Source organism: Anopheles stephensi, chromosome 2, assembly GCF_013141755.1.
Source record: "Anopheles stephensi strain Indian chromosome 2, UCI_ANSTEP_V1.0, whole genome shotgun sequence".
Lineage (NCBI taxonomy): Eukaryota > Metazoa > Arthropoda > Insecta > Diptera > Culicidae > Anopheles > Anopheles stephensi.
In genome coordinates, this window is record NC_050202.1 from 7508104 (window position 1) to 7532245 (window position 24142).

At 48.8% G+C, this 24142-nt stretch overlaps 6 protein-coding genes across 26 annotated transcripts in view; 2 read left to right on the top strand and 4 right to left on the bottom strand.

Annotated features, from left to right (window-relative positions):
- The window catches only part of LOC118505863, a 36007-nt gene extending 31981 nt beyond the window's left edge, over positions 1-4026 (bottom strand). For 3 of the 17 annotated variants that reach the window (XM_036042265.1, XM_036042267.1, XM_036042262.1), the window contains exons 1-2: positions 3559-4004; positions 352-1850 (exon numbers count right to left, since the gene is read on the bottom strand). In XM_036042265.1, coding sequence (XP_035898158.1) covers positions 352-788 — 437 coding nt within the window. In that variant the 5' untranslated portion in view covers positions 789-1850; positions 3559-4004. The other 14 variants (XM_036042261.1, XM_036042263.1, XM_036042248.1 and 11 more) reach the window with 12 other exon arrangements.
- An 832-nt stretch (positions 4027-4858) lies between these two features.
- Positions 4859-9548, bottom strand: LOC118507750 (general transcription factor IIH subunit 1). The gene is made up of 5 exons (XM_036046756.1): positions 9344-9548; positions 7563-7899; positions 6023-7492; positions 5743-5918; positions 4859-5672 (listed from the first exon to the last, which is right to left on the bottom strand). The coding sequence occupies exons 2-5, from the start codon at positions 7714-7716 to the stop codon at positions 5547-5549; spliced, it is 1926 nt and encodes a 641-aa protein (XP_035902649.1). The 5' UTR covers positions 7717-7899; positions 9344-9548; the 3' UTR covers positions 4859-5546.
- Positions 9549-10083: 535 nt separating this feature from the next.
- LOC118505281 lies at positions 10084-13733 on the top strand. 4 transcript variants are annotated; one of them, XM_036040855.1, is made up of 4 exons: positions 10084-10939; positions 12772-13174; positions 13240-13519; positions 13587-13733. In XM_036040855.1, the coding sequence occupies exons 1-4, from the start codon at positions 10933-10935 to the stop codon at positions 13707-13709; spliced, it is 813 nt and encodes a 270-aa protein (XP_035896748.1). In that variant the 5' UTR covers positions 10084-10932; the 3' UTR covers positions 13710-13733. The 4 variants fall into 4 exon arrangements, with proteins under 4 accessions (XP_035896748.1, XP_035896745.1, XP_035896746.1 ...); XM_036040852.1 differs by lacking the exon at positions 10084-10939 and adding an exon at positions 10950-11472; XM_036040853.1 differs by lacking the exon at positions 10084-10939 and adding an exon at positions 11667-12643 and having other exon boundaries at positions 12760-13174.
- Positions 13734-13830: 97 nt separating this feature from the next.
- LOC118505278 lies at positions 13831-18820 on the bottom strand. The gene is made up of 3 exons (XM_036040847.1): positions 15271-18820; positions 14995-15198; positions 13831-14916 (listed from the first exon to the last, which is right to left on the bottom strand). The coding sequence occupies exons 1-3, from the start codon at positions 18679-18681 to the stop codon at positions 14077-14079; spliced, it is 4455 nt and encodes a 1484-aa protein (XP_035896740.1). The 5' UTR covers positions 18682-18820; the 3' UTR covers positions 13831-14076.
- A 277-nt stretch (positions 18821-19097) lies between these two features.
- LOC118505283 (group XIIA secretory phospholipase A2) lies at positions 19098-21080 on the top strand. The gene is made up of 3 exons (XM_036040864.1): positions 19098-19683; positions 19761-20003; positions 20069-21080. Exons 1-3 carry the CDS (start codon positions 19452-19454, stop codon positions 20302-20304), a joined length of 711 nt encoding a protein of 236 aa, XP_035896757.1. The 5' UTR covers positions 19098-19451; the 3' UTR covers positions 20305-21080.
- LOC118505280 (RNA-binding protein lark) lies at positions 20760-24112 on the bottom strand. 2 transcript variants are annotated; one of them, XM_036040850.1, is made up of 3 exons: positions 23958-24112; positions 22532-23558; positions 20760-21960 (listed from the first exon to the last, which is right to left on the bottom strand). In XM_036040850.1, exons 2-3 carry the CDS (start codon positions 23240-23242, stop codon positions 21634-21636), a joined length of 1038 nt encoding a protein of 345 aa, XP_035896743.1. In that variant the 5' UTR covers positions 23243-23558; positions 23958-24112; the 3' UTR covers positions 20760-21633. The 2 variants fall into 2 exon arrangements, with proteins under 2 accessions (XP_035896743.1, XP_035896744.1); XM_036040851.1 differs by having other exon boundaries at positions 22532-23518; positions 23958-24092.
- Positions 24113-24142: the final 30 nt, after the last annotated feature.

Sequence of the window (24142 nt, forward strand, 5' to 3'; positions counted from 1 at the left end):
GCTTCCTTGACTCGATTTACCCCTAGCTGAATGGTCAGGCTTACGTACGGAATGAGGGTCCCTGGACAGGATTTGATACCCCTTTCCTGACTCACGGATACCGGCTCCGTTACTACATCGGACACCGGACGAAGTCTTAGAAGACTCCGTTTCTGCAGATGGTTCAGATGATTTTCAGTTTTTAACATCATGCCCAGAAACACCAGAGCACCAACAACATTGTCCATTTTCCAATATACAACTGTCAAACTTTCATCTGTCATGGACATGGACAACCGTGCAATACCGGCAGCCTACGCTACGGCGAAGCGAAAACCCCGAAATTTAACCACATCCTCTGCCCATCCTTACCTGTGAATCTTCTCCTGCTGCTGCACCTCATCGTCGAGGTCCACTATCTGGAACAGTTCCGCCTCACCCTCCCGCCCAAACACACCGCCCGGGATCTTTCGCAGGAACTTTTTCAGCACGCTCGCGATCGTGTACACCGAATAGTTGTCCACGTTCACCAGCCGGCCCTGCTGCAGGAAGTGGATCAGCTTCTTCATCGCACCCTGATTACCGGGCGCCCGGAACACATCCTTCCGGCACGGAGCCTCCTTGTTGAGCTTCAGTATCAACACCAACAGTGGTCCGGGGATATCGTTTTTGCACACCTCTTCCAGCGGTACGCCAAACTTCACCTTCTCGAGCCGGTGCGGGTAGGGGGTGCCCGGGTGGCCGCAGGACGTTACCACGCTGCCGAAGGTTGCCGCCCGGCGGTGCATCCGCTGGGCCCAGCTAGACATTTCGCACTGTTCGTTTCGTCCACCGTATTCCTGAAGGATGTGTCAGCTCTTCTTGCCGTGCGCTTGTCAATCGGCGTACTGCCACCACAGCACAGCTGCTGAACTGACTTTTCTCTTCGGTTGTGTTTTTTTTTTCGTTGAACTGAAGAAAAATCGAAAATATTTGCACTTGCGCTACGTTACCCCCACTGGGCGCCTTCCTTTCTATCGCAAAACACTAGAGATTCTTCAAGTTTAGATTTATAGATTCATCCGCATTTTTTCCTCACCCTGTGTGTACTTGGATCGTTTTCCAGAATGTATGGAAAAGGAAAAGAAACACACAGCTCTACACACACACACGCGCGCACACATACACTCTAGACGCACACACCAGAATCTATGGCTGGACCCGTTTTGATTTCGCACTCTCGCGCGTATGTGTGCCTTGAGCCCACCACACACAGAATCACGACGCACTCTCTTCACGGATGGCAGGCTGCTGCTGCTGCTCGCTTGCTTGCTTGCTCTCGGCGTGCCTCTTCAAACGCGACTAAAACTTCAGCCACCACGCGCGCGACTGTGCGTGAGCGACGCCTTTTTCTCGCCACTACTACACTCAACCGTGCCACTTCCCCCTACAGCGCGCTTTTCATTTCTTTTTCTACACTTTCCCCCACACAGCTGTGCTGCGACTGAATGCTGTACGCGCTGTTGCGATAGTGGTAGGAAAGCATAAAACCATCACGGGCAACAACACTTTCCGTACCATTTTCCACCGTGCAGGCACACAGTCACGCTCCCACACACACACACACTTCTTTACTTTGTTTTATTCTGGCTGAGGGAGCTGGGGTGATGTGTGCATTCGAGAGCGAGAAAATGTGCTTGTGTGTTTGTGTGAACCACACCAAACGTTGTTCGGTGTGTTTGGACTTTACTGTATGTATGACACCCACTCTGAACACTGGACACTGGGCTGCCGCTTCGTTTCTTTTGTTCCGTTTTCGATTCTCGGCTGCACCTACTCCGTACCTGGAACAGGCACAGTTTTCACGTTTCGTTTTCTTCGTCCAGGAAGATCTGCAAAAGGAAAACGACACAATGACAATCTATCACCACGGATCATCGGAAAAGGTCACGGAAAGCTGTGTCCGGGAACCGATAAAAATAACAATTCCACCACTATGATTTTCCAGGTCACACAACCAAGAGAGCATATCGTCCAAGTGGGCCTTGGTTTTCCATCAATGAAAATGCCAACCATACGCGTGTGTGTCTCTGTGTGTGTGTGTCTGAGATCATTGAGCGAGCGAGCGATGCGAAAATGATTGAGTGTTTAATTAATATGCCGGAACACGGGAGCGAAAGGCAGAGCGAGAGCGCACTAGCAGAGTGTGAACGACGGCAACAGCAAGACTTTTCCACAGAATAAATCCGTGCTTCCAGCAGGGAGAGAAGATGGTCCGGCACACCGGAAAATGGATGCTGTATATAATGGAATCATCCTCAATCCTCTGGCGGAAAATCGATTACAAACTAAAATTGGCACCATTTCTCAAAGCACACATTTGACACATCCTTGCGTTGGTTCGTCCTTTTTCGTATGTGTCAAACCTACAGCTCAACGCACGCACACACACGCACACAGGAAGCTGTACATGCTCTGTCACTTCGTGTATTGTTTAGCACTCGCGTCGACAGTGGAACCGCAGAATCATCACCCGAAAATCATCCCTTAATCATTGTTACGCCCCCCATTTTAAGGGTTGATAAGTACCGCGAGGTTTTGAACACTAAAGTAATGTGCGGCACGCGCTATTATGCCACAAGCAATAACGCGTCTCATCAAAGTAAACCATGCGTTTTTAATCCATCCATCAGCAGCCAACCACAAACACACGCACGCATCCCAAAGCACACAGTGAAATAAATGTAACGGTCCGATTTTTCACTCTCGCTTTTCGTACCCGTGATCGAAAGGTTCGCTCTTCTTGCTCACACTTGACGGCGTGCCTGCTCGTTCGCTCCCACAGTTCCTGCTACACGGCTGCCCTGAGAGTTGGTGGGAGTTTATTCCCACCACCCATCATTCCAATTTTCATTTTCACAGGTCACACTTTTCACCACCCGGAATGGACACACAGAGACACGCTTTAACGAAGCAACGCTAGAGCAAAATGCAGAAAGCCATGCATATTGATGGATAAGAATACCGGGCGAAAGTACACCCTTGCTAGGCCGGACAAAATAGCAGAATATGGTTCCTTCACCAGCACCAGCAAGACACACACCGACACCGTTCGAACGCAGCTGTGAGACAGAACCGACCGAATCGTACCAGCAGCACAGCAACACAACAGCAATCGGAATCTCCAACACGACGGCGACGGGCAAATCAAAGTGAGAGAGAGAGAGAGAGAGAGAGAGAGAACACTCTCGGGCAACACACACTCCCTCCGAAAAGGGAGGAAAAACTGTGGCCCAGAAATCCGCTGACTATATGCTCGCTCATGGGCGCCCAACATAGTACATGCACCCGATCCCACTCTTTTCTGGGCAGAACGGGCCAGGCCAAAAACCCTCTTCCCGGACAAGTTTACTTTCTTTTTCCATTGACAAGACAAAAAAATTGGTGGTGGTGGCTGTTGTTATTTTTATTCTTCCCTTGAAACCGTACCGAATGCTCCAACGGCTACTTTTCTAATCAAATATTCTGGAAAAAGAGCGTCGCATAGGCCGCGCAGATAACGATTCTACCAACAGTCCTATGCCCCGGTAAAGCACATACTTTATGCTGCGCTATGTGGCTGACTGTCTGGCTACGCACAGTGTAAACAGATTGCCGTGGTTGATCCGTACCGCAATTCCGGTTTAGTCTAAACACAAAGCGCAACTGCCATTGTATCATCCTAACACACGCACACACGAACGCACGCATCAATTTGGCGTACGGAAACGGCCAGAGATCGTTTCTATTGTTTCCGTATCTGTACCATCACTACCACCAAGCCAGCGCCATATTCACATACCGCATACTGTATGGCACCTGAACCTGAACACTTTCGCACAATGTTTACATCGTTGTCTGGTCGGCACAATATGGAGAACGTGCTACACCGGTCAATAGGTTTATTTTGTACAATTTTCCATCTAAATTAACAATAAAAACACACGCACCAAACCACGAATGACGCTCCGCTCGCTCCCGCAGATTTCTACTTTATCGCATTTTTTTATGTGAGAGACTCGGGGAAGCGTTTTTTTCTTTGCTTTGGTTCTCGGAACGCAATACCCAAGAAGCGTTTCGGGCGTTTGTTGGTGAGCGGTTGGGATCTCTCAGCGGGTAGCTCATGTTGAAGCGTTGCTTTGAGCGATTGTTGGTTATTAAGATTTATTTTACACAATTTAGCAGCAAATTGCAGTCGTTAAAATTTGATTGAAGATATCGGCGAAGAAGACAAAGACCTGCACGTCATTTTAGGCACGTGAAATTACGCGTTTGTAAATTGGTTCTTGGGAAAGACACTCATTTACACAAACGGTAGCTCACTTCGTTGCTTTGACAGCTCACGGCTCACATCTATTTTTGACAGCTCTCACAGTTTTGCAATTGAAATTGCCGTTATTATTGCACTTGCTAAAATTAATCTATTGTTATTTTTTCCTCCAATTTATAATAAAACCTAAAAACTCAATGTAATTTTTTTTTCATTAAGGTTCATTGCAGAAAAATGTCAAACGATCTGAAATTATGCCGTTTTTGTACATGGTTCCCATTTATTTAAAACCTTTCAGCAGTGAAAAGTGCCATGCAAAGTAATTAAATAAACTTTTATTATCTCAAATACATGCGCATATGCTTATTTGATTTTGTTACATAGAAATTTATTTGATTACTTTATTCATTGTTTGCTTATTGTTCTATTTGATGATTTCAACCCACTTTTAAACAGTCGCCAGGATTGTGAGTTCGTTTTTCTTGTCCCTGTTACTCACTGTTTTCCACAAGACAATCCTTCAACAGCCTTGATTCGACAAGGTTTTGCTGTTGCTGGAGGTTTCCCATTCTCACGACTTTACACAGCAAGGATACTCATTCTCGATGTTCGAAGATGATATGAATATATTTCATGATCTTTTGAAAGTAATTGATTCTTGACAAGCTGGTGGCTCGCATTCATATCGCCAACCGCCATCTCTCACATCGCCCATCACGCGGATATCACGACGACCATTCTTTTTTTGTTGTGACATCATTAATACTAACTCGTTGGCGCTTCTTCAACCCAGCGCTCATCCCGTGGCTGCTCGATTTAATTCTATACGATCATTCCATGACGTTTACACGTAGGCCACAGTTGGCATCAATCGTTTGCTTTATTTAGTGCGCGTACAACCGACCCAGCAGCAGAGAGAATTGCTGCTAAAGCTCCTCCCTTTGCATTCCTCCGCGATTCTTGTTTTGAGCTCGAAAATATCGACCAATTCCTAGCTCTGCATGCACACACCGATATCGACAACAAAACAAAGACAAGAGACGAAGGACGAAACGATCATTACGGGTGATGTTGAGGATGGAAACGGTGGGGGGGGGGTTGACAAAACGGAACGAGTACGGTTTGATGCAATTTGCCACACACGGTTCTGTTGAGTGGAAGGTAACGAAACGGAGTGTTGTTCGTGCTGCTGCTAATGGCGCGCCAGAACTGATGTGATGGTACAGTTGTGGACGTGGCCTGCTCGGCCCGCTTAATGGAGCGTCGAGGCGGTGCAGTGCTACCTGTGCGTACGACGCTGACGGTCCTGCCAGATCGCATACTTCCGGTTGGCCGACTGGAGCAGTTGGTTCAGGTGCTGCGTTAGCGAGGAGCCCAATGGCAACAGTTCTCTCATGGCACGATCCTTTAAAGTGAGAAGCAAACGTAGTCAAAATAATGCTAAGAGGGGCTAAAAATTGCAGTGAAAAAGGTACCTCAAACGGCTTCAATTTGACCATCGCGAAACGTTGCAGTATGTCGTGCATGCGGGTTGCTTCTGACTCCAGCTGGGGCGTCGTTGGTGGGAAACACTTCCAAAACTCCTTCAGCAATTCCAGCAGCGAAAGGTAAAGGTTACGCACTTCCTTCTCTATATCCGGAGGCACAAGTTCTGCAAATGGTAAATGGCATTTTTCATTGTGCTCTCTTGATGGTTGGAATGATTTGCAGTCTTGCAGACGGTTCACACATTCACCGAAGTTGATTGATACTTACGGGCAAGGCTTTGTTCCTGGAACCCTCTCATGAGCGCACCGCCCGGACTCAGATCGCCGAGCGCACTGACAGCGGCAGCCGGGCTAACGAGCAGCTTGTGAGGCGTCCGATTGCTCCACGTCCCATTGGCGGCCTCCAGGATCATCGCATGCGTCGTTTCGAAATCATGCAAACCGGCCTCATTCCGGTGATTGCTAGAATGTGAAGAATCGTGTCCGCCCGTCCCACTAGCCGCCGACGCCGGCACGGGCCCATGAAGGTACCGTTCGATTTTGGTCAAATTCAGCTGCTTCACACGGGTCCGTTCGTCCTCTTCGCCCTCCAGATCGTCGTAGGTAATTTTCGCCTGAATCCGGGCCTTCTTCATCGTAGGCTCGACGAACGGCGCACCGTTCGCGGATGGCGGCGGTGGGCCCATCGTCCCATTACTTTTGTGCTCCCCGGTGGTCCCATTGGCAAGGTGCTGATCGTGCGATCGCTTATCCTTCTTGCTAAGCCCATTCACCGTATTATTGTTATTACTTCCATCGGCCGCCGGCAGGTTATTGTTGTTTGTCTTTTCCTTCCCATTCGCAACCGGCGCACCACCGTTCGCCGACGAGTCCGACGGCACACCCGGTGTGGCGGACAAAATTGACCCAATACCACAGTTGAGGGTTTTTACATCCGTGCACGTTTTAAGCACGGAAAACGAATGCTGATTAAATCGCTTGATCATACTCTGATGCACGATGTTCCCACTGTTCACCGTCTGCTGCTTGGCGGTGGCCGAGCTGCAGAACCCATCCTCCAGCGTGTTATCTTCGAACGCGCGTATGTCCAGCAACGGGTCGCCGAGATTCTCCTGCACCGACTGTCGCAGCTGCTGATCGTCGATCTTGCCGCACTCGGTGAAAATGTCTTTGGTGCCGCCGGCCACGATACGGTCCCGGTGGAAGTAATGCGACTGGAAGAACTTTGTCCAAAACTCCGCCTCCGTCATCTTGCTCGGCACGTGCTCGGTGTGTTTCCGCTTCACCGCGGGATACGTTTTGAAGATACACTCAATAATGTCCGCCGTTAGATTGTACCGCAACCCGTTACACCCGTCCGTCTGGGGCTTTATGTCGGCCAGAAACGCACCGGACACACCGATGTCCTGCTTTACCGTTTGCTCTTTGTTCATGTAGTCCTTGGCATGCCGGGCCCAAAACTCCTCGCTCGTCAGCACCTGCGTGATGACCAGATCTTTGTACAGCTGCAACAGCGATGGGTTTTCCGTCAGGATGCGATTCTTCTCCTCCAGCTCTTTGTCGATCTTGCGCCTAAAGTTTGGCAGCAACTGTTGCAACAGCTCCTTCACCTTATCCCGGTCGGCCATCTGTGCCTGCGGCCCGAGCCGGTTGACGAAGTGAAACGTCGAGCTGTTACCATCGTGCAGTACCACCTGCAGCTGTACCTTCGGCTTACCTTCCGGGGAAATTTTTTGCACTAAAACAAAGCAAGCACGAACGCATGAGAACGGAAGTTGCGTGTGATTGTGTGTGTGTGGGTTACATACTTTTTATATCCTGGAAACGGTGTGACACAGCAACCGTATCGCGATGCTCAGCAATCCATGCGATTCGTTCGTTCATCACGTAGAGCGTACCGTCGCCCTTTTTAAACCGGACCTCGCCCATCTGTAGCAGCACGTCCTCCCGTGTCGTAGTCATCTTCTCGGATGTTAATCTGGCTTACTGTTTCAAACGATGCCTGAGGCCGACTTCTTAAGTCTCTTCTCAGTGCTAAAGTGCTTGGTGACAAGGCAGCAGAAATAGGGCACTACTGTTTTGCTATTGACCACAGACAATTGTGTTGTGTAAACTCCTAGGGAGGATGGAATTGGAATGAACAACCTAAAAGGGGAGGAAGAATAGGTGAATAATTTGTTATTAAAATTATTATTAAAACGCCCTCCCACAATTCATCAGATAGCATAAATCTTATCTTTGCCATAATGCTACATTACTATATTGCTTGGGTCTTGCAATGCCCGTAAAAAATGGGTTTCATTCCGCTACAGCGCATATTCGCATCAACTGTTGCAAGCAGAATATAATTTTTGGTAAAATCATTCCCCTTTTTTTCTACGCATACAAATCATCCTCATCACTGCGCTATACATGAACGTGTGCCTGTGTATGTGTGTGCGTCGTAGGTGCAAAAATTACGCCGATCAAAAGATGATCAGAACAGTATTGCACTTCCACTGCAACCGGGGAGATAGGGGCTGGCGAACGAGAGCAAAAGAGTGGTAAGAGACAGATTCTCAAATGCAATCCCCCACTGGACGTACTACATCACACCGGACAGAAATTAACCTCCGGTGGTATGCATGACCATACACACGCACACACACACACATACTCGTCCCGATGTGTGCGGAGATGTATGAATCATGATTACAAAAATAAAGAACAGATGCAATTTTACAAATTCTTTGTCCGACCATCCTGCATTTGCTGCACTCGAGCAGATGCGTTTTCTACCGTACATCATCAGTAGACTTCTAGATATTCTACCCTATTTTTTGCACTAAAATAATTACAAACCATAGAACACAACCGACGCATAAATTTGGCACACTTTCTATCTTTCTAGACCTACTTTTATAGAAACCCCTTTTTTGCTCTTCATACAAGTTGCCATGGTTTGGCGAATCACACACACTTCACCCCAGAGCAGGTCGTCGTGATAGCCTTCATCTTTTTCAACGCCACACAGCACAGCCCATCGGCCCGAGCCATTTACATAGCAACATAGTAGGCGACGAGCGAGATGCCCACTTTTGATAATCGACACCATTACGATACACGGGTAGCTGTACCACCCAGCACAAGCAGCGGACAATTAGCACATTTCCAACTACGCTTCTCTAATGTAAAAATGCTTTTCATTTACGCTAGTTCACCCTTCCAAAATGTATGCTAAAATGCAAGCAAACGACACATTATAAAACTTATGTACATCGGTGTTGTAATTGTACGTGTACCAAATTTCATGAAAAATTCCCGACGAAAAACCCCATATCACACTCCGCTGGGCATTATCACGCATATCACACACAAATCGGGCCCGGAGTACGATGCCTTCATTAGCCGTAGCGCGCCAGACATGGGTATGACGACGGCGGCGGAACACACACACGGCGGAATTCATTGGACGGTTCTGGAAAATATTCGTTCGCCGCTGGCCACGGCAAAATGGCCAAAAATCGCACAAACTCCATCGCTCACCCGTGCACCGACCATTCCAGCGCAGTTTTACGCAAAAACCAGCCCGAAAGCACCCGGTTTGTACCTGTTTTCCGACGCGTTTCTACGGAGCGCCTATTCCATGATGTTCTACCGCCGCCATGTGCAATTTCGTTCGACAGGAACATTTTCATTTTCATTGCCCTGCAACACCACATAATCACATCGCACACCGCGCTGTCGCTAGTATTCAGGAAATATTTTCATGGTAAATTTAGACTGGTTCCCCTGGCAGCTTCGGCGGCCCAGCTGCGCAAAACTGACAGTTGGCCGTTGGATGTGTAATTCCCCGAGCGCAAATGTGACAGCTTGACGGCAGGCTTCAAATTTCCGTCACACACCGTACCAATAGCCGTCCATTAGCACTATTTCAAGAAAATTCATATTTCTGACTGTAGAAATTGTGGATTTAAGTTTCATAATTTTTTAAAATTTAATGCCTGATTTTAGAATGTTTTTTGTGATATATTAAAAGAGTTTCACACTGAATTTTTAAGTTTAAATATTAATTTTAATTATTCAACTCATTTTTTTTTCTAAGGAACTGGCCGGTCAGCAATAGACCTTTTCACTCTTTTTAGATGTTCATTATTATTTATAGAATATTGTATGTTTTATTTTTATTGTGTGAATAATTTATTTTAATCAGAAAGGTTGTTAAACATTCATTAACCTTTTTTGGTGCACTGACAGTACATATTTTTGAGAGATGAAACTTTTTTCACAGAAGGTGACCAAGTTTCTTTGAATGCTTGGTTGACAAGAAAAACAAAACAGTTGAAAAGGACATTCTCCTTCGTGCATCGCTCGTTGCAGCGTCTTCGCTGATTAAGTGCTGTTTAACAGCGCTCCCCGTACATGCTTCTCGCTGTGTACCGTTTTCGACCCCCTTAAGTACAGCTCATAAAACAAACACAAAATTTATGAGCTTCTTTGCTAAGCTAAAAATAGAGAAATCCACCAAAAACGTTCCATTACCAACGTTTTTTTTTGACACAGAATCTTATTCATATCGATTTGCGCGTACACCAAAATCACCTGTTCCAAGCCGAAACCACGCGACAAAGCGCACATCCTCGTGGCTTCTGGATACATGGAAAAGCGCGCTGTAAAAAAGTAGGCGAAGGACACCAAAGGACATATTCTTTCGCGGTGCCATTCTTGCACGCGTACAACCCAAACAACGCGACCACGACAATATGGCCAGAATACGAAGGGGACCGTTGCAACAATGTTTACTTTTCACACGCTACCCACCCCAACGTGCCCCAACCTTTTTACTAGAGTTTGCGAATGAGTTTTATGAGCTTTGCCTTTGCTCTTTTTTTCACTAACTTCTCTCCCGGTTGCCCTTCGTCAGCAGCAGGATCGAAGCAACAAAGAAAAAACTGTTGCACACGGTCCACCGCGAAAAGCCAACCGCGGAGTTGCCAGCCAGAATTGATTGTGATTTTTGCTTGACCGGACGGAATATCCTCGGCGGGAGCGACACGTGGCGATGAGTTAATTTGTGACTTTTTTTGTTTGTTTGGAGGTAGTACGACGGTTTGATGAAAGTGTGTGATAGTGGCTTACGGCGGTCCTTTTTCTTGTGTTCTAAATCACTTCCAAAGAAAAACGTCGTGCGCCCTAGCGATGGAAGGTAAAGTATAGTAGGCGAAATTAGCATTTTCCTCATGGGAGAGGAGAGCAGAGCCGAAACAAAGGAAATTGTCTTTCGGTTGCAAATTAACAACCGGCAGCAGATATTATCATCATCATCATCGTCATAAAGTTCTAATGCCGCTGACTCATGCCCTGCGAGAAAGCTCATAATTTAGTCACCACCACGAGCAAAAAAAAAGCTAATTGGTGGAGCTCCTAATTACCATAAAGCTGGCGTGAGTTTTCGTTTCGTGAAATTTTGTTCCCAGTAGCCTACTGCGATTGGAGTGGTAGTAAAGCGAAAGCAGTAGCAGTGGAGCCCTGCGTATAAACGAGCGTAGTATCCACAATCGCACCAGCGAGCGTCATCGGAAGGAAAACCCACAAATTGAATATGATAACAAGCTGTTCCGATGTTCCGGTGGGCAAAAGAAAAACGGTCGATGAAATCTTCTTCCCCTGCTGTTAGTCTTTGGATGGGAAAAACAAACGACGACCGTTTCCTGCGGTCCAACAACAAAGCGTGTGAAAGTGTGAAGAAACGTGGCTGGGGGGGGGTTTCTCCATATTCTTAGGACGCCCGCTCCAACGGTCGATTTGGCCAACAAGTTTCCACCTGCAATAAGTTTCCTATTGTCACGCGATACGGACGATCCGCGTGAGGGAATTGGTGAAGGAACTGTGTTTGTGTTTGAGGTTTGGTATGAAGCCATAAATCTCGAGACATGAATGGTTTTGGAATTGAAAATGTCTCTCGCCGAATGTATGTGGTGGGAAGACACATGTTTGGGGACCTCACCTACTCAGTCGGGACGGTGATACTTAGCTTTATATACAGGGAAAGGGAGCACATTTAGCTCTATCATCCTTGCTAGGAACGGGACTGTAAAGAGCATTTTTAACAACATCCACCTGCTTAAGTACTGCCTCTTAAGCTCCCTTTTCTGGAATAGACAATGTCTTAAAGCATCTCATTAATCGATCAAATTGATTATCCCATTGTTAGTTCGTTTCGATACGGTTCGCCGGAACGGATAAGAAGCAACCCTACCGTGCTTTGTACGGCTCCTCACAACAATTTATGAGCCAATCATTTGTCCCTTGGTTCGATAACCGATGTCATTCGATTGACAGTCGAATTCAGCCAAAATTTCGATCAGATTTTCCAATTCCCTTTCCTCCCTGCTCCCCCTGCGGGTCCATCAAGAAAATGGAAGGGATTCCGTTTGATTGAGTTAAGCTTTCGGGGGAAATAAATCACACCAATAAAAGCAACCCATCGTCCTCTGTTCTTTCGTTTAGCCATCCTTTCTGGCAACTTACAATCTATGCAAACTTGTACCGATAGGGCATGTTTACTTTGGCCCCCACAACCTCACAAAACACGAAGGAAGGCACGCGCTTTTACTCCAACCTCTTTGCCGGCACGTGGTGCCTTGGAGAACCGAAGTTATGCCGCCTCCTCATCCTCCTTGGATAGAGTTTTCGCGGGCAAAGACTCAACTGCTTTCTCCGGCCGAGACTTGGAACCAGTTTGATTAGAGTGCTCGGCGAGGCAACAATATCGGCGTGTTTTGGTGTAGTTTAGTTGCGCTTTAAAGACACCAAGAAAAAATGATCGAAATGAACGAGTTCTCCCGCTTGCTTCTACGGGAAGCCCGCAAAGAGTATCAGCTTATCTTGGGACGCTGCAATGATTTCGGTGGGATAGACAACCTGGGGAATGGTGGTGTGATCTTCCCTTTCGAAGATCGCACCACTTTGGGAGCAATGGTCGCTGAACGATTCGAGTGTGGATTGGCGTTAAAATGTTTCCAGTGTCCTCCTCAGGGTTCGAGTATGTTATACAGCGTCCACCCCAGGCAAGGATCTGCTTCGGATCTAGCATCGAACGGGAAGCGGTCCCGCTGCAAGGACCGGCCATGAGTGCGCTGATGCGTCGTCGACAACCGGAACTGTTGGGTGAAAATCTAGCCCCCGGATGTCACAACCTTAGCTACGATGCGGGGACACCGGACGCACATCCGGCACTACGGAAGCGGGTGAGTCGTAAAGGATATGGCCCACTGGCCGCTACCGGCGTGAGGTTCAACTTTGAGGAGGTGAGCAACAGTCCGGGCGTTGGGGATTACGAAGTGGCGGGAAGGAAGCCATCGAAAGCGAAACAGTCGGCTAAACCTTTCGGCAGTGGAACGGACGATCGTACCAAGGATCATTCGCCGGCGTATCCTGGGTAAGTGGAGTGGTGGATAACACCGTTTCGTTCCACAAAAGTAACTAAACTGGGATTTTTTAAAGCGTTGGAACGTACGTATTCAAAACGCGCAAGGACATCCGGAGTCATTCGTTTGGTGGAACTATTAAAATTATGCCCGCGGCAAGGACGATCTGCAGGACGGATAACTTTGATCGCTGTCAGCGGTGTGACGAGCGGCCAGAGGTGGATTACTGGAAGAATCTTAGGACGGAACGATGCCTATGTAGGCGCTGCATGGTGAAGGAGCTCGAGGAGGCGCGATGTCACTCCAAGAGCAAGTCCGACCAGAAGAAGCGCGCCGAGACGCTCCAGGAGTACAAGGTACGCGATTTAGAACGGGAGACCTACGAGCTCGAGGAGCTAACGCCATTTCCTTTTCCGCTTACAGCGTGTACGGCACTGTGCATACTACCATCGGCACGATAAGACCAGCGCAGCGATACAGTTCATCAGCAACAAGCAGTTGAAGCGCAAGTTCCGGTTGGAAAATTACCTTTCGATGTTTGAATAGATTCCGGTTGAGCTCACCACCAAACCTCGCCTCAGCCGCGTATAGCATGATGACACGTGCCATTAGGGTGAAAAGAGCAGGGTAAGTTCTTTCTTCTATCTAGTTGAGCGAAAAATCAAAATTTACACTTAATTGAAGCCTTAGTATTGAATCATTGAATCGAGGATACAAATGCTGCTTAAAATGTGTTTTACGATCTCAGAATTCTCTCGAGCATGAAAAAACACAGTACAAGATTGGCGCGGGGTAGAATACGGTGCGCAATAGATAAATAGTAACAGCTACATTAAAAAAGTTCACCCAAGGGCGGGGCGTAAAAGAAGATTAAAATGAAAATTTGCTTTCCTTGAATCGGCCCCACACCCGATCAATTGTCAGCGTCCTTCTTCATCGGTTCACCTTCCGGTGCCTGTCGACATTTCGCGGACGCGTTCACGGGGCTCGTCGAATCGGAAATGGTTGTCCGCTGCAGGGCGGAAGCAATCTGTCTTACTTTGTCCCCACTTCCCGTCGCCTGCTTGCTATCGTTCGGAAGCAGCGACGAGCGGGACGAGGAAGTTGTATCGCTCATGTCCGCATCGGTTGCCCCCTCCAGCCCTGCACCCTCCCCGAGCGGTGGCGTTTCGTCCGAGTTGGATGGATTGAGGAGATTCTTTATGATGGCCGGATTTATCAGCGTATCGATGCCGTGCGTTTGAATCAGATCCTCCAGGTTCTGCAGCTGTGCCGATTGGCGGCGCGGTTGATTATGATTAGAGCAACCGGTGAGGGACCTTTCCGGCGGATCGTTTACACGACGATCGGTGGCACACATCGAGTAGGACGATGTGTTGGTGGTCAGCGTTAGTGCCCCGTTCGGGTACTGACTGTTGCGTTTCTGATTCGACGTATCACCGACAAACTCATCGGGCCACGATTCATCTTCCTCCTCTTCCGCTTCCGTGTTAAGATCGCGCTCGAACTGATCGTCCGGATCGACCCCATCATCGCCGCCCTCCGTCACATCGAACAGGCGTGCCTTCAGGCGTTCGGTGATTTCTTCCAGCTCAGTAAACTTGCGCTTCAGCGCACGACTGAGCGAGGTGTTGTTGGCCGCATCCAGCCCGATTGCGGTACAGTCCACGTCGATCGAGAGCGGTATCTGGAAGTTCATCTGCTCATCGAGTGCCTTGTACACTTGCACGTTTTCCAGCGGTTGTACATTAACCTGGGGGAGAACCAGAATAGGGGGACAACATTAGAACGGCAAACGTATGCCAACAGGATCAATCTAACAACCCCGTACCTTGATTTGACCGTTGCAGCGTCCGGAAAAGTCCATAATGTTGTACCAACCGAGTATATACGGCATGCCGGACAGAAGCACACTCAGATCGATCGCACAGAACCCGATCACGGCATCCTCCATCGGGGCGGGCAGCAATCGACACTTGGGTGCATCGCTTAGCGCCGCCTTCCGCCAAACCTTCAGTATGAATCGCTTTTCGTCCTGCGGAGAATTGTACTGTTTACCATTCGAAAACTGACTTTATTAAATGATCTAGAGTAGTTTAGTACTTACGTTCAACATCAGATCGACCGGAAGTTGCACCTCGAACCGTTTCTGCCACCCGGGAGCACAGTTACGCTCCAGCACGTGCGTCGTATACACAATTCCTTCGTGCGATTTGACCGTGTTTGGCATGCCGGGTTTCAAGTTGTACCCCTCAAACGTGGCATACGCACTCGGCTCGAGCTCCAGCGTGTCGGGAACGTTGCGATTCTTGTGCCGCTTGGCATATTTTTTGCTAATGGTGAGCTTCGGCAAATTCACCGCCTGCTCGATTTCGATCGCAACCCGGAACACTTTACACTCATCGATCGGTACGGAGGTGAGTTCTCCGCTGCTCGGTGCTGCTTTACTACTGCTAGAGCTCTCCAGCGTCGTTGGTGGTTGGGATTCGTTAACGCTTTCCATGGAACCACTAGAACCATCGTCGTTTGCTGCCGCGGGCTGAGCAGCAGTATCGGGCGGCTGTACTGCACCCGCTGCCGGTGGCGTTTGATCGGCCGGAGTAGTTGCGGCACCGAGCAGCGTTGCCATGCCCAACCCGCCCAGCCCACCGAACCCATCCAGTGCCGATGCTGGCGGTCTTTGAGATAGGGCTTTCTGAAGGTTGTCGAGCAGATCGGCCGTTTTACGCAGCTGCGGCCTGTTAGCATTGGAGTGTGGTGATGCGCCGGAGTGCGGTGCTGCATCCATCGGTTGGTGGTCGGTGGAAGCGTTGCTATGATCGTAGCTCGGTGCCGTACTGCGCTCCGACGAGATTGGCAAGCGTTGGGCCAGATTTTCGATGAACGCCGACAGCATGTTCGCTACTTCGGACGTTTGCGGCTGTTTAGTGCCGCTGTTCATCGATTGGATTGATTTGTGCTCGGGGCGTGGGTAAATGCGGCGCGTAGGCGAACCGAGCACGGACGTGGGCACGCTTGCTCGATTGGCCAGCGAGCGCGGAACGTCGCTCGATACGTGCTGAAGGTTCCGCATGGTTTTAAAATGCTCAATCTGACCCTCCGTACCGATGGCTAGAATGGCCTTAATTTCTCCACACGGCTCGGCGGCCAGTGGTGATGTTATGCCGCTCCAACCGTCGATCGAAATGACCGGAAGCTTTGCGTGGGACAAATGTTCGCTTAACTGCGCATCCCGGAACGCGATGTAGAATTGATGCAGCGACAGGCGTGTGTAGCCGATGAGTTTCTCCGGTTCTCCGGGTGGTTTCTGCCACAGTTCGACCTTCATGTGCTGATTGCGGACACGCTCGATAAAGGTCGAATTCGCGAGCACCGGGAACGTGTGGAGATAGTTAAAATCTCCTCCTTCCGGGCAAAGGTCCGACGTTAGGGTGGTCGGTTCGTCCGTCCAGAATGTGTTACACACCAGAAAGTAATCGCTGGCGGGCAGTGACCTAAGCTGCCCGAGGTGAAGTATTCCGTGCAGAAGCTTTACACGATCTTCCGGTGCGCTGGTTTCCATTTCCATCGGTTTTGGATCGGACTGGGAACGGCCGGGTGGTCCATTCGGATCGTTCTGCTCCATTCCGTCACGATTTTCGTTAGCAGTAGGATTCGTTTGCTGATTTTTCGTTGTGTTTGTGTCCTTCGTTTCGGAAGGACTTTGATTGTCCGTTGGGCAACCGGTGTGCCTTGTACATGTCCAGCTTGCGTGTGGAAATAAGCCACGATGCCGTAGCTGGTTGCAGCCCATCGGCTGATGGCCACAAGAATGTGGCCTGTGAGAATACGGTTGGCGCGCAGTAGCTAAAGGCTCTGTCATAGGACCGTCCCATGTGTCGCTATCGCTCGAAGTATCGAGCGTCACGTTTCCATCGTCCACCGTTACGGCATCGATCAGTTCGGACCCAAAGTGAAGGCCTCGGCGTCCCAGGTGCATGCGTAGCGTTAGCGTGCCGAGCAGAATATCGTCCGATGCCAACCGAACTGGGCAGCGTTTGTAGCAGCTTAGCCGTCCATCTAACAGCTCGCGCAGTGTAACGGAAGCCGAGCCGAGGAAGAACAGTCGAGTCTTTCCGAAGCTACTGCCAACGTTCAGATGGATGCCGAACTCGAAGGCTAGTCCTTCATCTCCACTGGTCGGGAGGGCAATTTTAGTGGTTTTCGGTTGGCTTTCGAACAAAACCTCCGCACTATCGAAAGCCATCGATGTGGAGCTGAATTTGAGCAGCGTTGTGTTGGGATTGCGCGAGAGCTTCATCTTCACAATAAATCCGGACGTTGTCGGCGTAAGCCACTGATGCTTTGTGCGATGCTGCATTTCCTTCATGCCGGCCCGCGTAAGTCTCAGCCCTTCCACCAACACGCGGATACAGTCGACAGCCTGAAGATACGGTTGCTTGTTCTGTTCCGGTGCAGCATCGTATCGGGCAAGCGCTTCCAGCATACTTTCCGCTGGCGATATGGAGCAAATCTCACTCAGTGCCGACAGCTCCGACGATGCCCGGGATCGTTCATCATCGAACGGTTTTCCGGTTAAATAATCCAACACTTTCCGCTTCGATTCGTGATCCAATGCGTTGAACTTTTTCTTCGCCGCGTGCTGATAGCTGCCACCGGCCAGCGTACGCTGTGAGCTTTCATGAAGCGGAGCTATTTTTCCTTCCACAATCAGCGCGGAATTCGATGCGGACGCGAATGTTTTCAACGGGACCGTCGCGGGCCGCTGCTCGATGCCCAACATTTTGCGATTTTCTTTTCCCTCTTTCTGGGGCTGCAAGCTGGCGGGTTTGCTAGCGGGATTTGCAGGAATCTCCTTGGGATCGAGTTTGAGCCCAAATTCCAAACAAAGCTCTCCCAGCTTAAACCCTCGTACGCTTAGAATTTCGCCACAGCTTTGTGCGACAATCGGTTGGTCTGCGTTTTCGGTAAAGTTAGTTACTTTTTCGGGTATTTGTATCTTTGCGGTGCCGATAAGCGTTTCGGTGCGTTTTGAATACAGCCGCAGCCGAACCGGTTCGCAGCTTTTAAGGTACCGTCGGAACAGATCCGCACTGGTACGCACTTCGTAATCGACGCTGGTGTTGTTTTTGCCTGCCTCTGCCCAGTGAAGCGTTGCAACCGGGGTGGACGCCTTCTGTCCCCACCACACTAGCTGCAGACCCACAGCGGCGTACACTTTCGTGCTGTTCCACCGGATCCCAGGGCTGGTGGGACCGCCTCCTACCGATACGCGGGGCGATTCTAGGAAGTTACCGAACCCGACTGTCAGCGTACCCCGCGGCCGACCATCCACATTCGGTGGTAAGGCACCGATGCTGCACCTTCGCTGTTGTGTTCTGGCACGGGTGGTTTCGGACGCTTCGCCGATCAATGGACAGGCAGATGCGGGCGCTGCAGCGGTGGAAGATGCCGTACCAAGCTTTACCTTTGCGTTCCGAGCGTTTCCGGACGAACCTTTTAAACTCGGGCCAAACATAGTCTACACATTCGCATTTTAACTAACACAATTTTCCCAAATGCTGCAAGAACGAAGCTATTTTTCACACAGCGGAAAAAGAACGCACAATTTTCCCGTCACTCGCACGGACTCGCACACATGTAAACAATTTTTGAAGGGCAACTGTCAACGCTACGGGCAACGGTTCGCTGCTGGGCCGCCCTTCGGTTCTGCTTCTTTTGTGGGGAAATTGCTGGCTAATTAGGTTTCTTACTAAAGGGGGAAAACAGTTTCAGGATTTCCATGCACTCAAATATGTTAATTCATTCGTTTATGGAATAAATAATAAAAATCTTTTAAATGCGATTGCAACTCGATTCCGACTCAAGTACCGAAACCCGAGCTATAAATGCTTAGAATTTCAAAACAAACAACCCCTCTCACTTTCATCTCACCCTCTCCATCTTCTACGTAGTGCCCGCGCACAACAGAAGCAGTTTGTGTATCTAATTTAGTCAGAAGAAAAAAATGTATCTAAAAATAAACACTACATCTTGCTAAAATGCTTGGTACTTGTGGTAAAAATTGCCGCTTTACAAACGACAAACTCTACGTACGTTAATTGGCCACGTCAGTGCTTTTCTGGGAGTAAAATTTTCGCCAACACCTGGCCACCTACGAACGACGCATCCGACCAATCAAAGGAGGCGCATATTCCGTATAGTTTCGGGTTTTTTTTCGACTCGATGAGGACAAATTGAGAGTAAAAGGGGAAAAGTTTAGAGTTTGAAAAGTAAAAAGCCTACAAAATGCAAATTCCCTACATGAAAGTGGCGATCTACTCGCTTACGTTTCTAACGTACGCGTACACCGGCTACGGTTCGAACATGATAGCGAATCTGCGCGATGCCATCATAGCGGCGGAAGCCGTCTTTGGAGACGTGATGAAGAACGTGTTGCATGTGGCGAAAAAGTTCAAAGTCGTCCACGAAGTGTTTGATGCGGCGGTCGAGGAAAACTGTGTGTACAAATGTCCTGGCGGTAAGTGGAACACGGCACAGGTGGAAGACAGTTTGCGGCATATGCATGATGCAACAATGTATTACTTTCGATTTAAGACATAACACCCGCACGGAACAAATTCTACATACCCCAGTCGGACGGATGCGGATCGCTGGGGATGAAGATTAGCACCGAGTACCTGCCGGCGGTAGAAATGGAACAGTGCTGCAATGCTCACGACATCTGCTACGACACGTGCAACAGCGATAAGGAGCTGTGCGACTTGGATTTTAAACGCTGCCTGTATCGATACTGCGATGATTACGAAAAGAATGTTGTAGGTGATATTGTGGTTAAAGGTAGGGCGGCTTGCTGGGTAGAAACCATTGTCTACAATGCATTAATCGATTCCTGTTCATATTAGGTTGTAAAGCGGCTGCAAAGATGCTCTTCACTGGTACGCTTACCTTGGGCTGTAAATCATACCTAGACTCGCAGCAACGGTGCTGCTACTGTCCACCGGAAAAGACCGGAGAGGGCACCAAACCGGAGGAACCGAACCGTAAATACACCGATAGTCCAAAAGGCACGAAGGACTATGGTAAGGATAGGGATAAAGGAAGTAAGGATAAGAACAAATACGGCTGGAAGGAGCTGTAGACAGGGATCGGATGGTAAAACTCATCTCCGAACAAACCCCGACTAGTGTGTTTCGTTCGAGCCACTGTATGTAACTGTGATTAGAATAGCGAAAGTTAACAGGCGCTTCGCGTTGTGTGGTTACCATCCGTATGGAAAAAATAAAAGACTATTCATGTACAAAATGTATCAGCATAGCGAGGATAGTACTATACGATTGGAATTCTGGCCAAGGAACACTGGTCCACAATGATCACCATCTTCTCTAAGTCAATCCGGATCCCGACGAGGCGTAAGCTTATTGCTCCTGAATGTTTAGCATGGCCGACGAGAGGCCTATGTTCTACAAGCTGGTATCTTGGCCTCACTGCTGTGCTGCTGATAAGACTCACCATTCTCCAGTGATTTGGGCAAGCCATGAGAGTCCAGGAGTACATTGGCAGTGTAAGTAAGTCGAAATCTAAAATTCATTCAGCTGTTCAGGTATTTAAAACGACGTTTTTTTGTTTATTATCTTTAGTAGCTTACGATATAACTATTATAGTTTTATGTCCGCTGTCCGTCCGATCCTGCCCGTTTCTAGTTGCTTGCATTACACTGCGTTTCTATCCTTCGACTCAACTCGCATTTCCCTTTCGTACACAGCTCTGGCTTTTGCGAACCACTCAAAGGATAGCTTTTATAATTTTCAAATGAAGACAAAACGAAACCTTAAACTAAACTTTCCATCTGTGCTGTTGATTAGTTGTAAAAGCTATTACGGCGCACAAAATAATAATATGAAAAATGTATGCAATGAGTGTAAACACGTAGGGTTCAAAATAAAATATGATTTACGCAACACAGGCAGACGATTATTGACCATCACATACTTATACAAATCAGCTAACATATGAAGACATGAACGAAGAGAAAATGCATCATGAATCGGGTTTGAGAATTTGTTATAGCCTAACACGCTTCACTGCCACCAGCGGGCAAGTATATTAGCGTTACGATTTGAAACTCTGCCACCCCTACTGCCCACAGAACTCCTGTGGAACTGTCCTTCCACGCTTGCTCACATTCAATTACACGGTTTCAAGGAGCTGTAAGTACAACCTTGCAGCTATCTGCAGCCAAGCCGATGGGGGGGTGTGTGTGTGTGTATTACACTAATCATGGGTAATACAAATTCCCCTGTTTCCCTCTCTCAGCTGCTGCAAATCCTTTTCCGGCGTCTTTGCGGCGTTAGTTTTGTTTGTATGTAAGGTTTATCTGATCTAAGTTCCTGCAGCTGTGAGCATGGATCGTGGTGGCAAGGTCGGGTGGTCTCTACCACCATTCAACCATATTAGTTCAATCCGCGTCTCAGTACGGTGCGTATCGATGGGTCGGCGAAGGTCCTCGCAGTCCGCGCCTATCGTCGAACGAATCCCGGCTAAAGTCTTCGTACACACCGAACCGGCTGATGCTGCTGCTTCCGTTCCGGCTGGTCGGAGGCGGCGTACGCCGGCTGAAGATCGCTTCGTAGCTGCTGCTGCTGCGGCTACTCTCGGTAACACTGCGCCTCATCAGGGGCGGTATCGGGGGCATCGGTTCGCGCCTTATGGGGGGAAAATCACGTCCCCGGATACCGTACCGGCGTTCGAACAGGTCGCGTGGATCTTCATACCGATCATAGTAGTCAAAGGTGTCCTGTGAGAAATGTGTATCGGGAAGCGAATCGTTAGCAATCTAGTAGGTTGTTGCGAACGAGCGTTGCTAGGGTTTTTTTTTGGTTGTTTTGTTTGGAAGCAAATAGATAGCATTAAATAGCACGAAGTAGCAACAAAAATTAATTGCACAGCACTTCAGAACGATTTAGAACTGTCCAACAAATGGGAAATGATCCAAAAAAAAAGTAGGCTTATTGAACCTGTATGTGAGTGCCAGCAACTATTTGTTGTGAAGGAAAAGGAAATGAAGCACCTAGTAAAACAAATAGTCTGAAGACTACAATGGAGACTTTGTTATGCAAATGTTTTTGGAAGTGTGAATTGTTTTGTAAAAAGCGATGGAAAAAAGAATTATTTTATCCGAAAAGTTTCTGTTCTACAGTGTCGAACATCGTTAAGGATTTTACCAAACGAGTAATAGTATTCGATTCTAAAGATATGCAACAAAAACGCATTAAAAAAAACCCGTAATCCAGGATAGTAAATAGAGGGAGTAATAACTAAGGTAGGATATGCGTGCACAAATGGTGTGTGTGGCTGTTCGTTTTTACCCTAAATCCGTCCATTATACGATCGCGAAGGAAGGGCGGCGGTGGCGGCGGCGGATACGGATCCCGTGCGTACATGCTGCGTTCGCGGAAGCCTCGTTCGGCCCAGATCAGGCGCGGGCACTCCTTCGACCAGTGGCCGGCCCGACCGCACCGATAGCACTGTTCCGGATCGCCCATACCCGGCTTCGGCCGGACGCGGCTGGTGGACACCTGCACCTTCATCGGTTGCCCGTCCACCATCATACCGTTCAGTTCCCGGATCGCATCGTTCACGTCTCCGGTCGCATCGAGATGCACGAAGCCATAGTTCCGCACGATATCGCACTCGATGACGGTACCGAACTTCTTAAACAGCTCGCGTACTAGCGGGGCGCGCGTTTTGTCCGTAAGATTGCCGACGAATATCTTTGTCGTGTTGGCGTTCGGGGCGCGGCGACTTCTGGCCGCCTCCACCTTGATCGCTTGCCCACCGATCACGTACCCGTTCAGGTGCTGTATCGCCTCGCGGCCCTGATCTTCGTTTTCCATGTGTACGAAGCCGAAATTCTTCACCACATCGCACTCGACAACCGTACCGTACTTTTCGAACAGTGGCCGCAGTTCGGACGGCTGCGTCTTCTCGTCGACATTGCCGATGAAGAGCTTGAACGTACCGGGCGGCAGCTCCCGGCTGCTTTCACTGGATGGATCTATTTTGACGGCTTTGCTCATAACCGGCGGGGCAAAAACTCACGCACGGACGGTGAGTGGCGGCCAACCAACGGCGGTGGGAGGGCCACTCGTAGACGCGCGAAAGGGGGGGAGACGGGTTTCGGGTAACGTACTCGCGCGATGAACGATATTCGGCTTTGCTAGGCAGTAGTGGGTCGGGGGGATGTTTGAGTCGGTACACGGACTAATACGAACGACGACTGCGTACGGGCGAGGGAGCAGAAGCTGTTGCGCGGCTTCTTCCGTTCCGGATGATGACACGAGAGCTTCGAACGGCTACGGAAAACCCGGCGGCGGTTGACGGAAAGTTGAAATTCTTCAAGAATAGCAATAATAATAATAAAAACGAAGCGAAATGTGATCGATTAAGATATTTTCATTAGCGATAACTGTGGGCAACGAGAACAGGGGAACAAACACACTTTGTTTCCTCCGTATGAGTATACGGTGGTACAATTCTCTAGCTTCTGGTTTGTTAGTGGTTCTTGGTAAAAAAAAAAAATACTCCATTTTTCCTTCGAGTTGCTTTCCGATCGAGCAACATAAAAAGCGTAAATAGCATTTATCAACGTAGCTATGGATGCCAAATGATCAAACATGGCCGATTTTGGGCATCTCCACTGATGCGGTGGAAAAGGGGTACATTCGAATTGGAATTCATCCACTTTTCCTCCGTTTTCGAAGGTGCTCTACGCGAAAGTATCGTAATACTTACCTTTTTCTGCTAGCTGTACGTTCGGAAAAGCGTTCGCGAATGCGAAATGCACGAGAAAATTGCCAACAAATTCGGTGACTCGTCGGTCGGCTTTTCCTCGCTGCGATTTTCACCACCAATACGATTGCCGTTTGACAACAGCTGTCATAGGCAGAGACAGTTGCACTGGTGAGTTCATGTCAGTG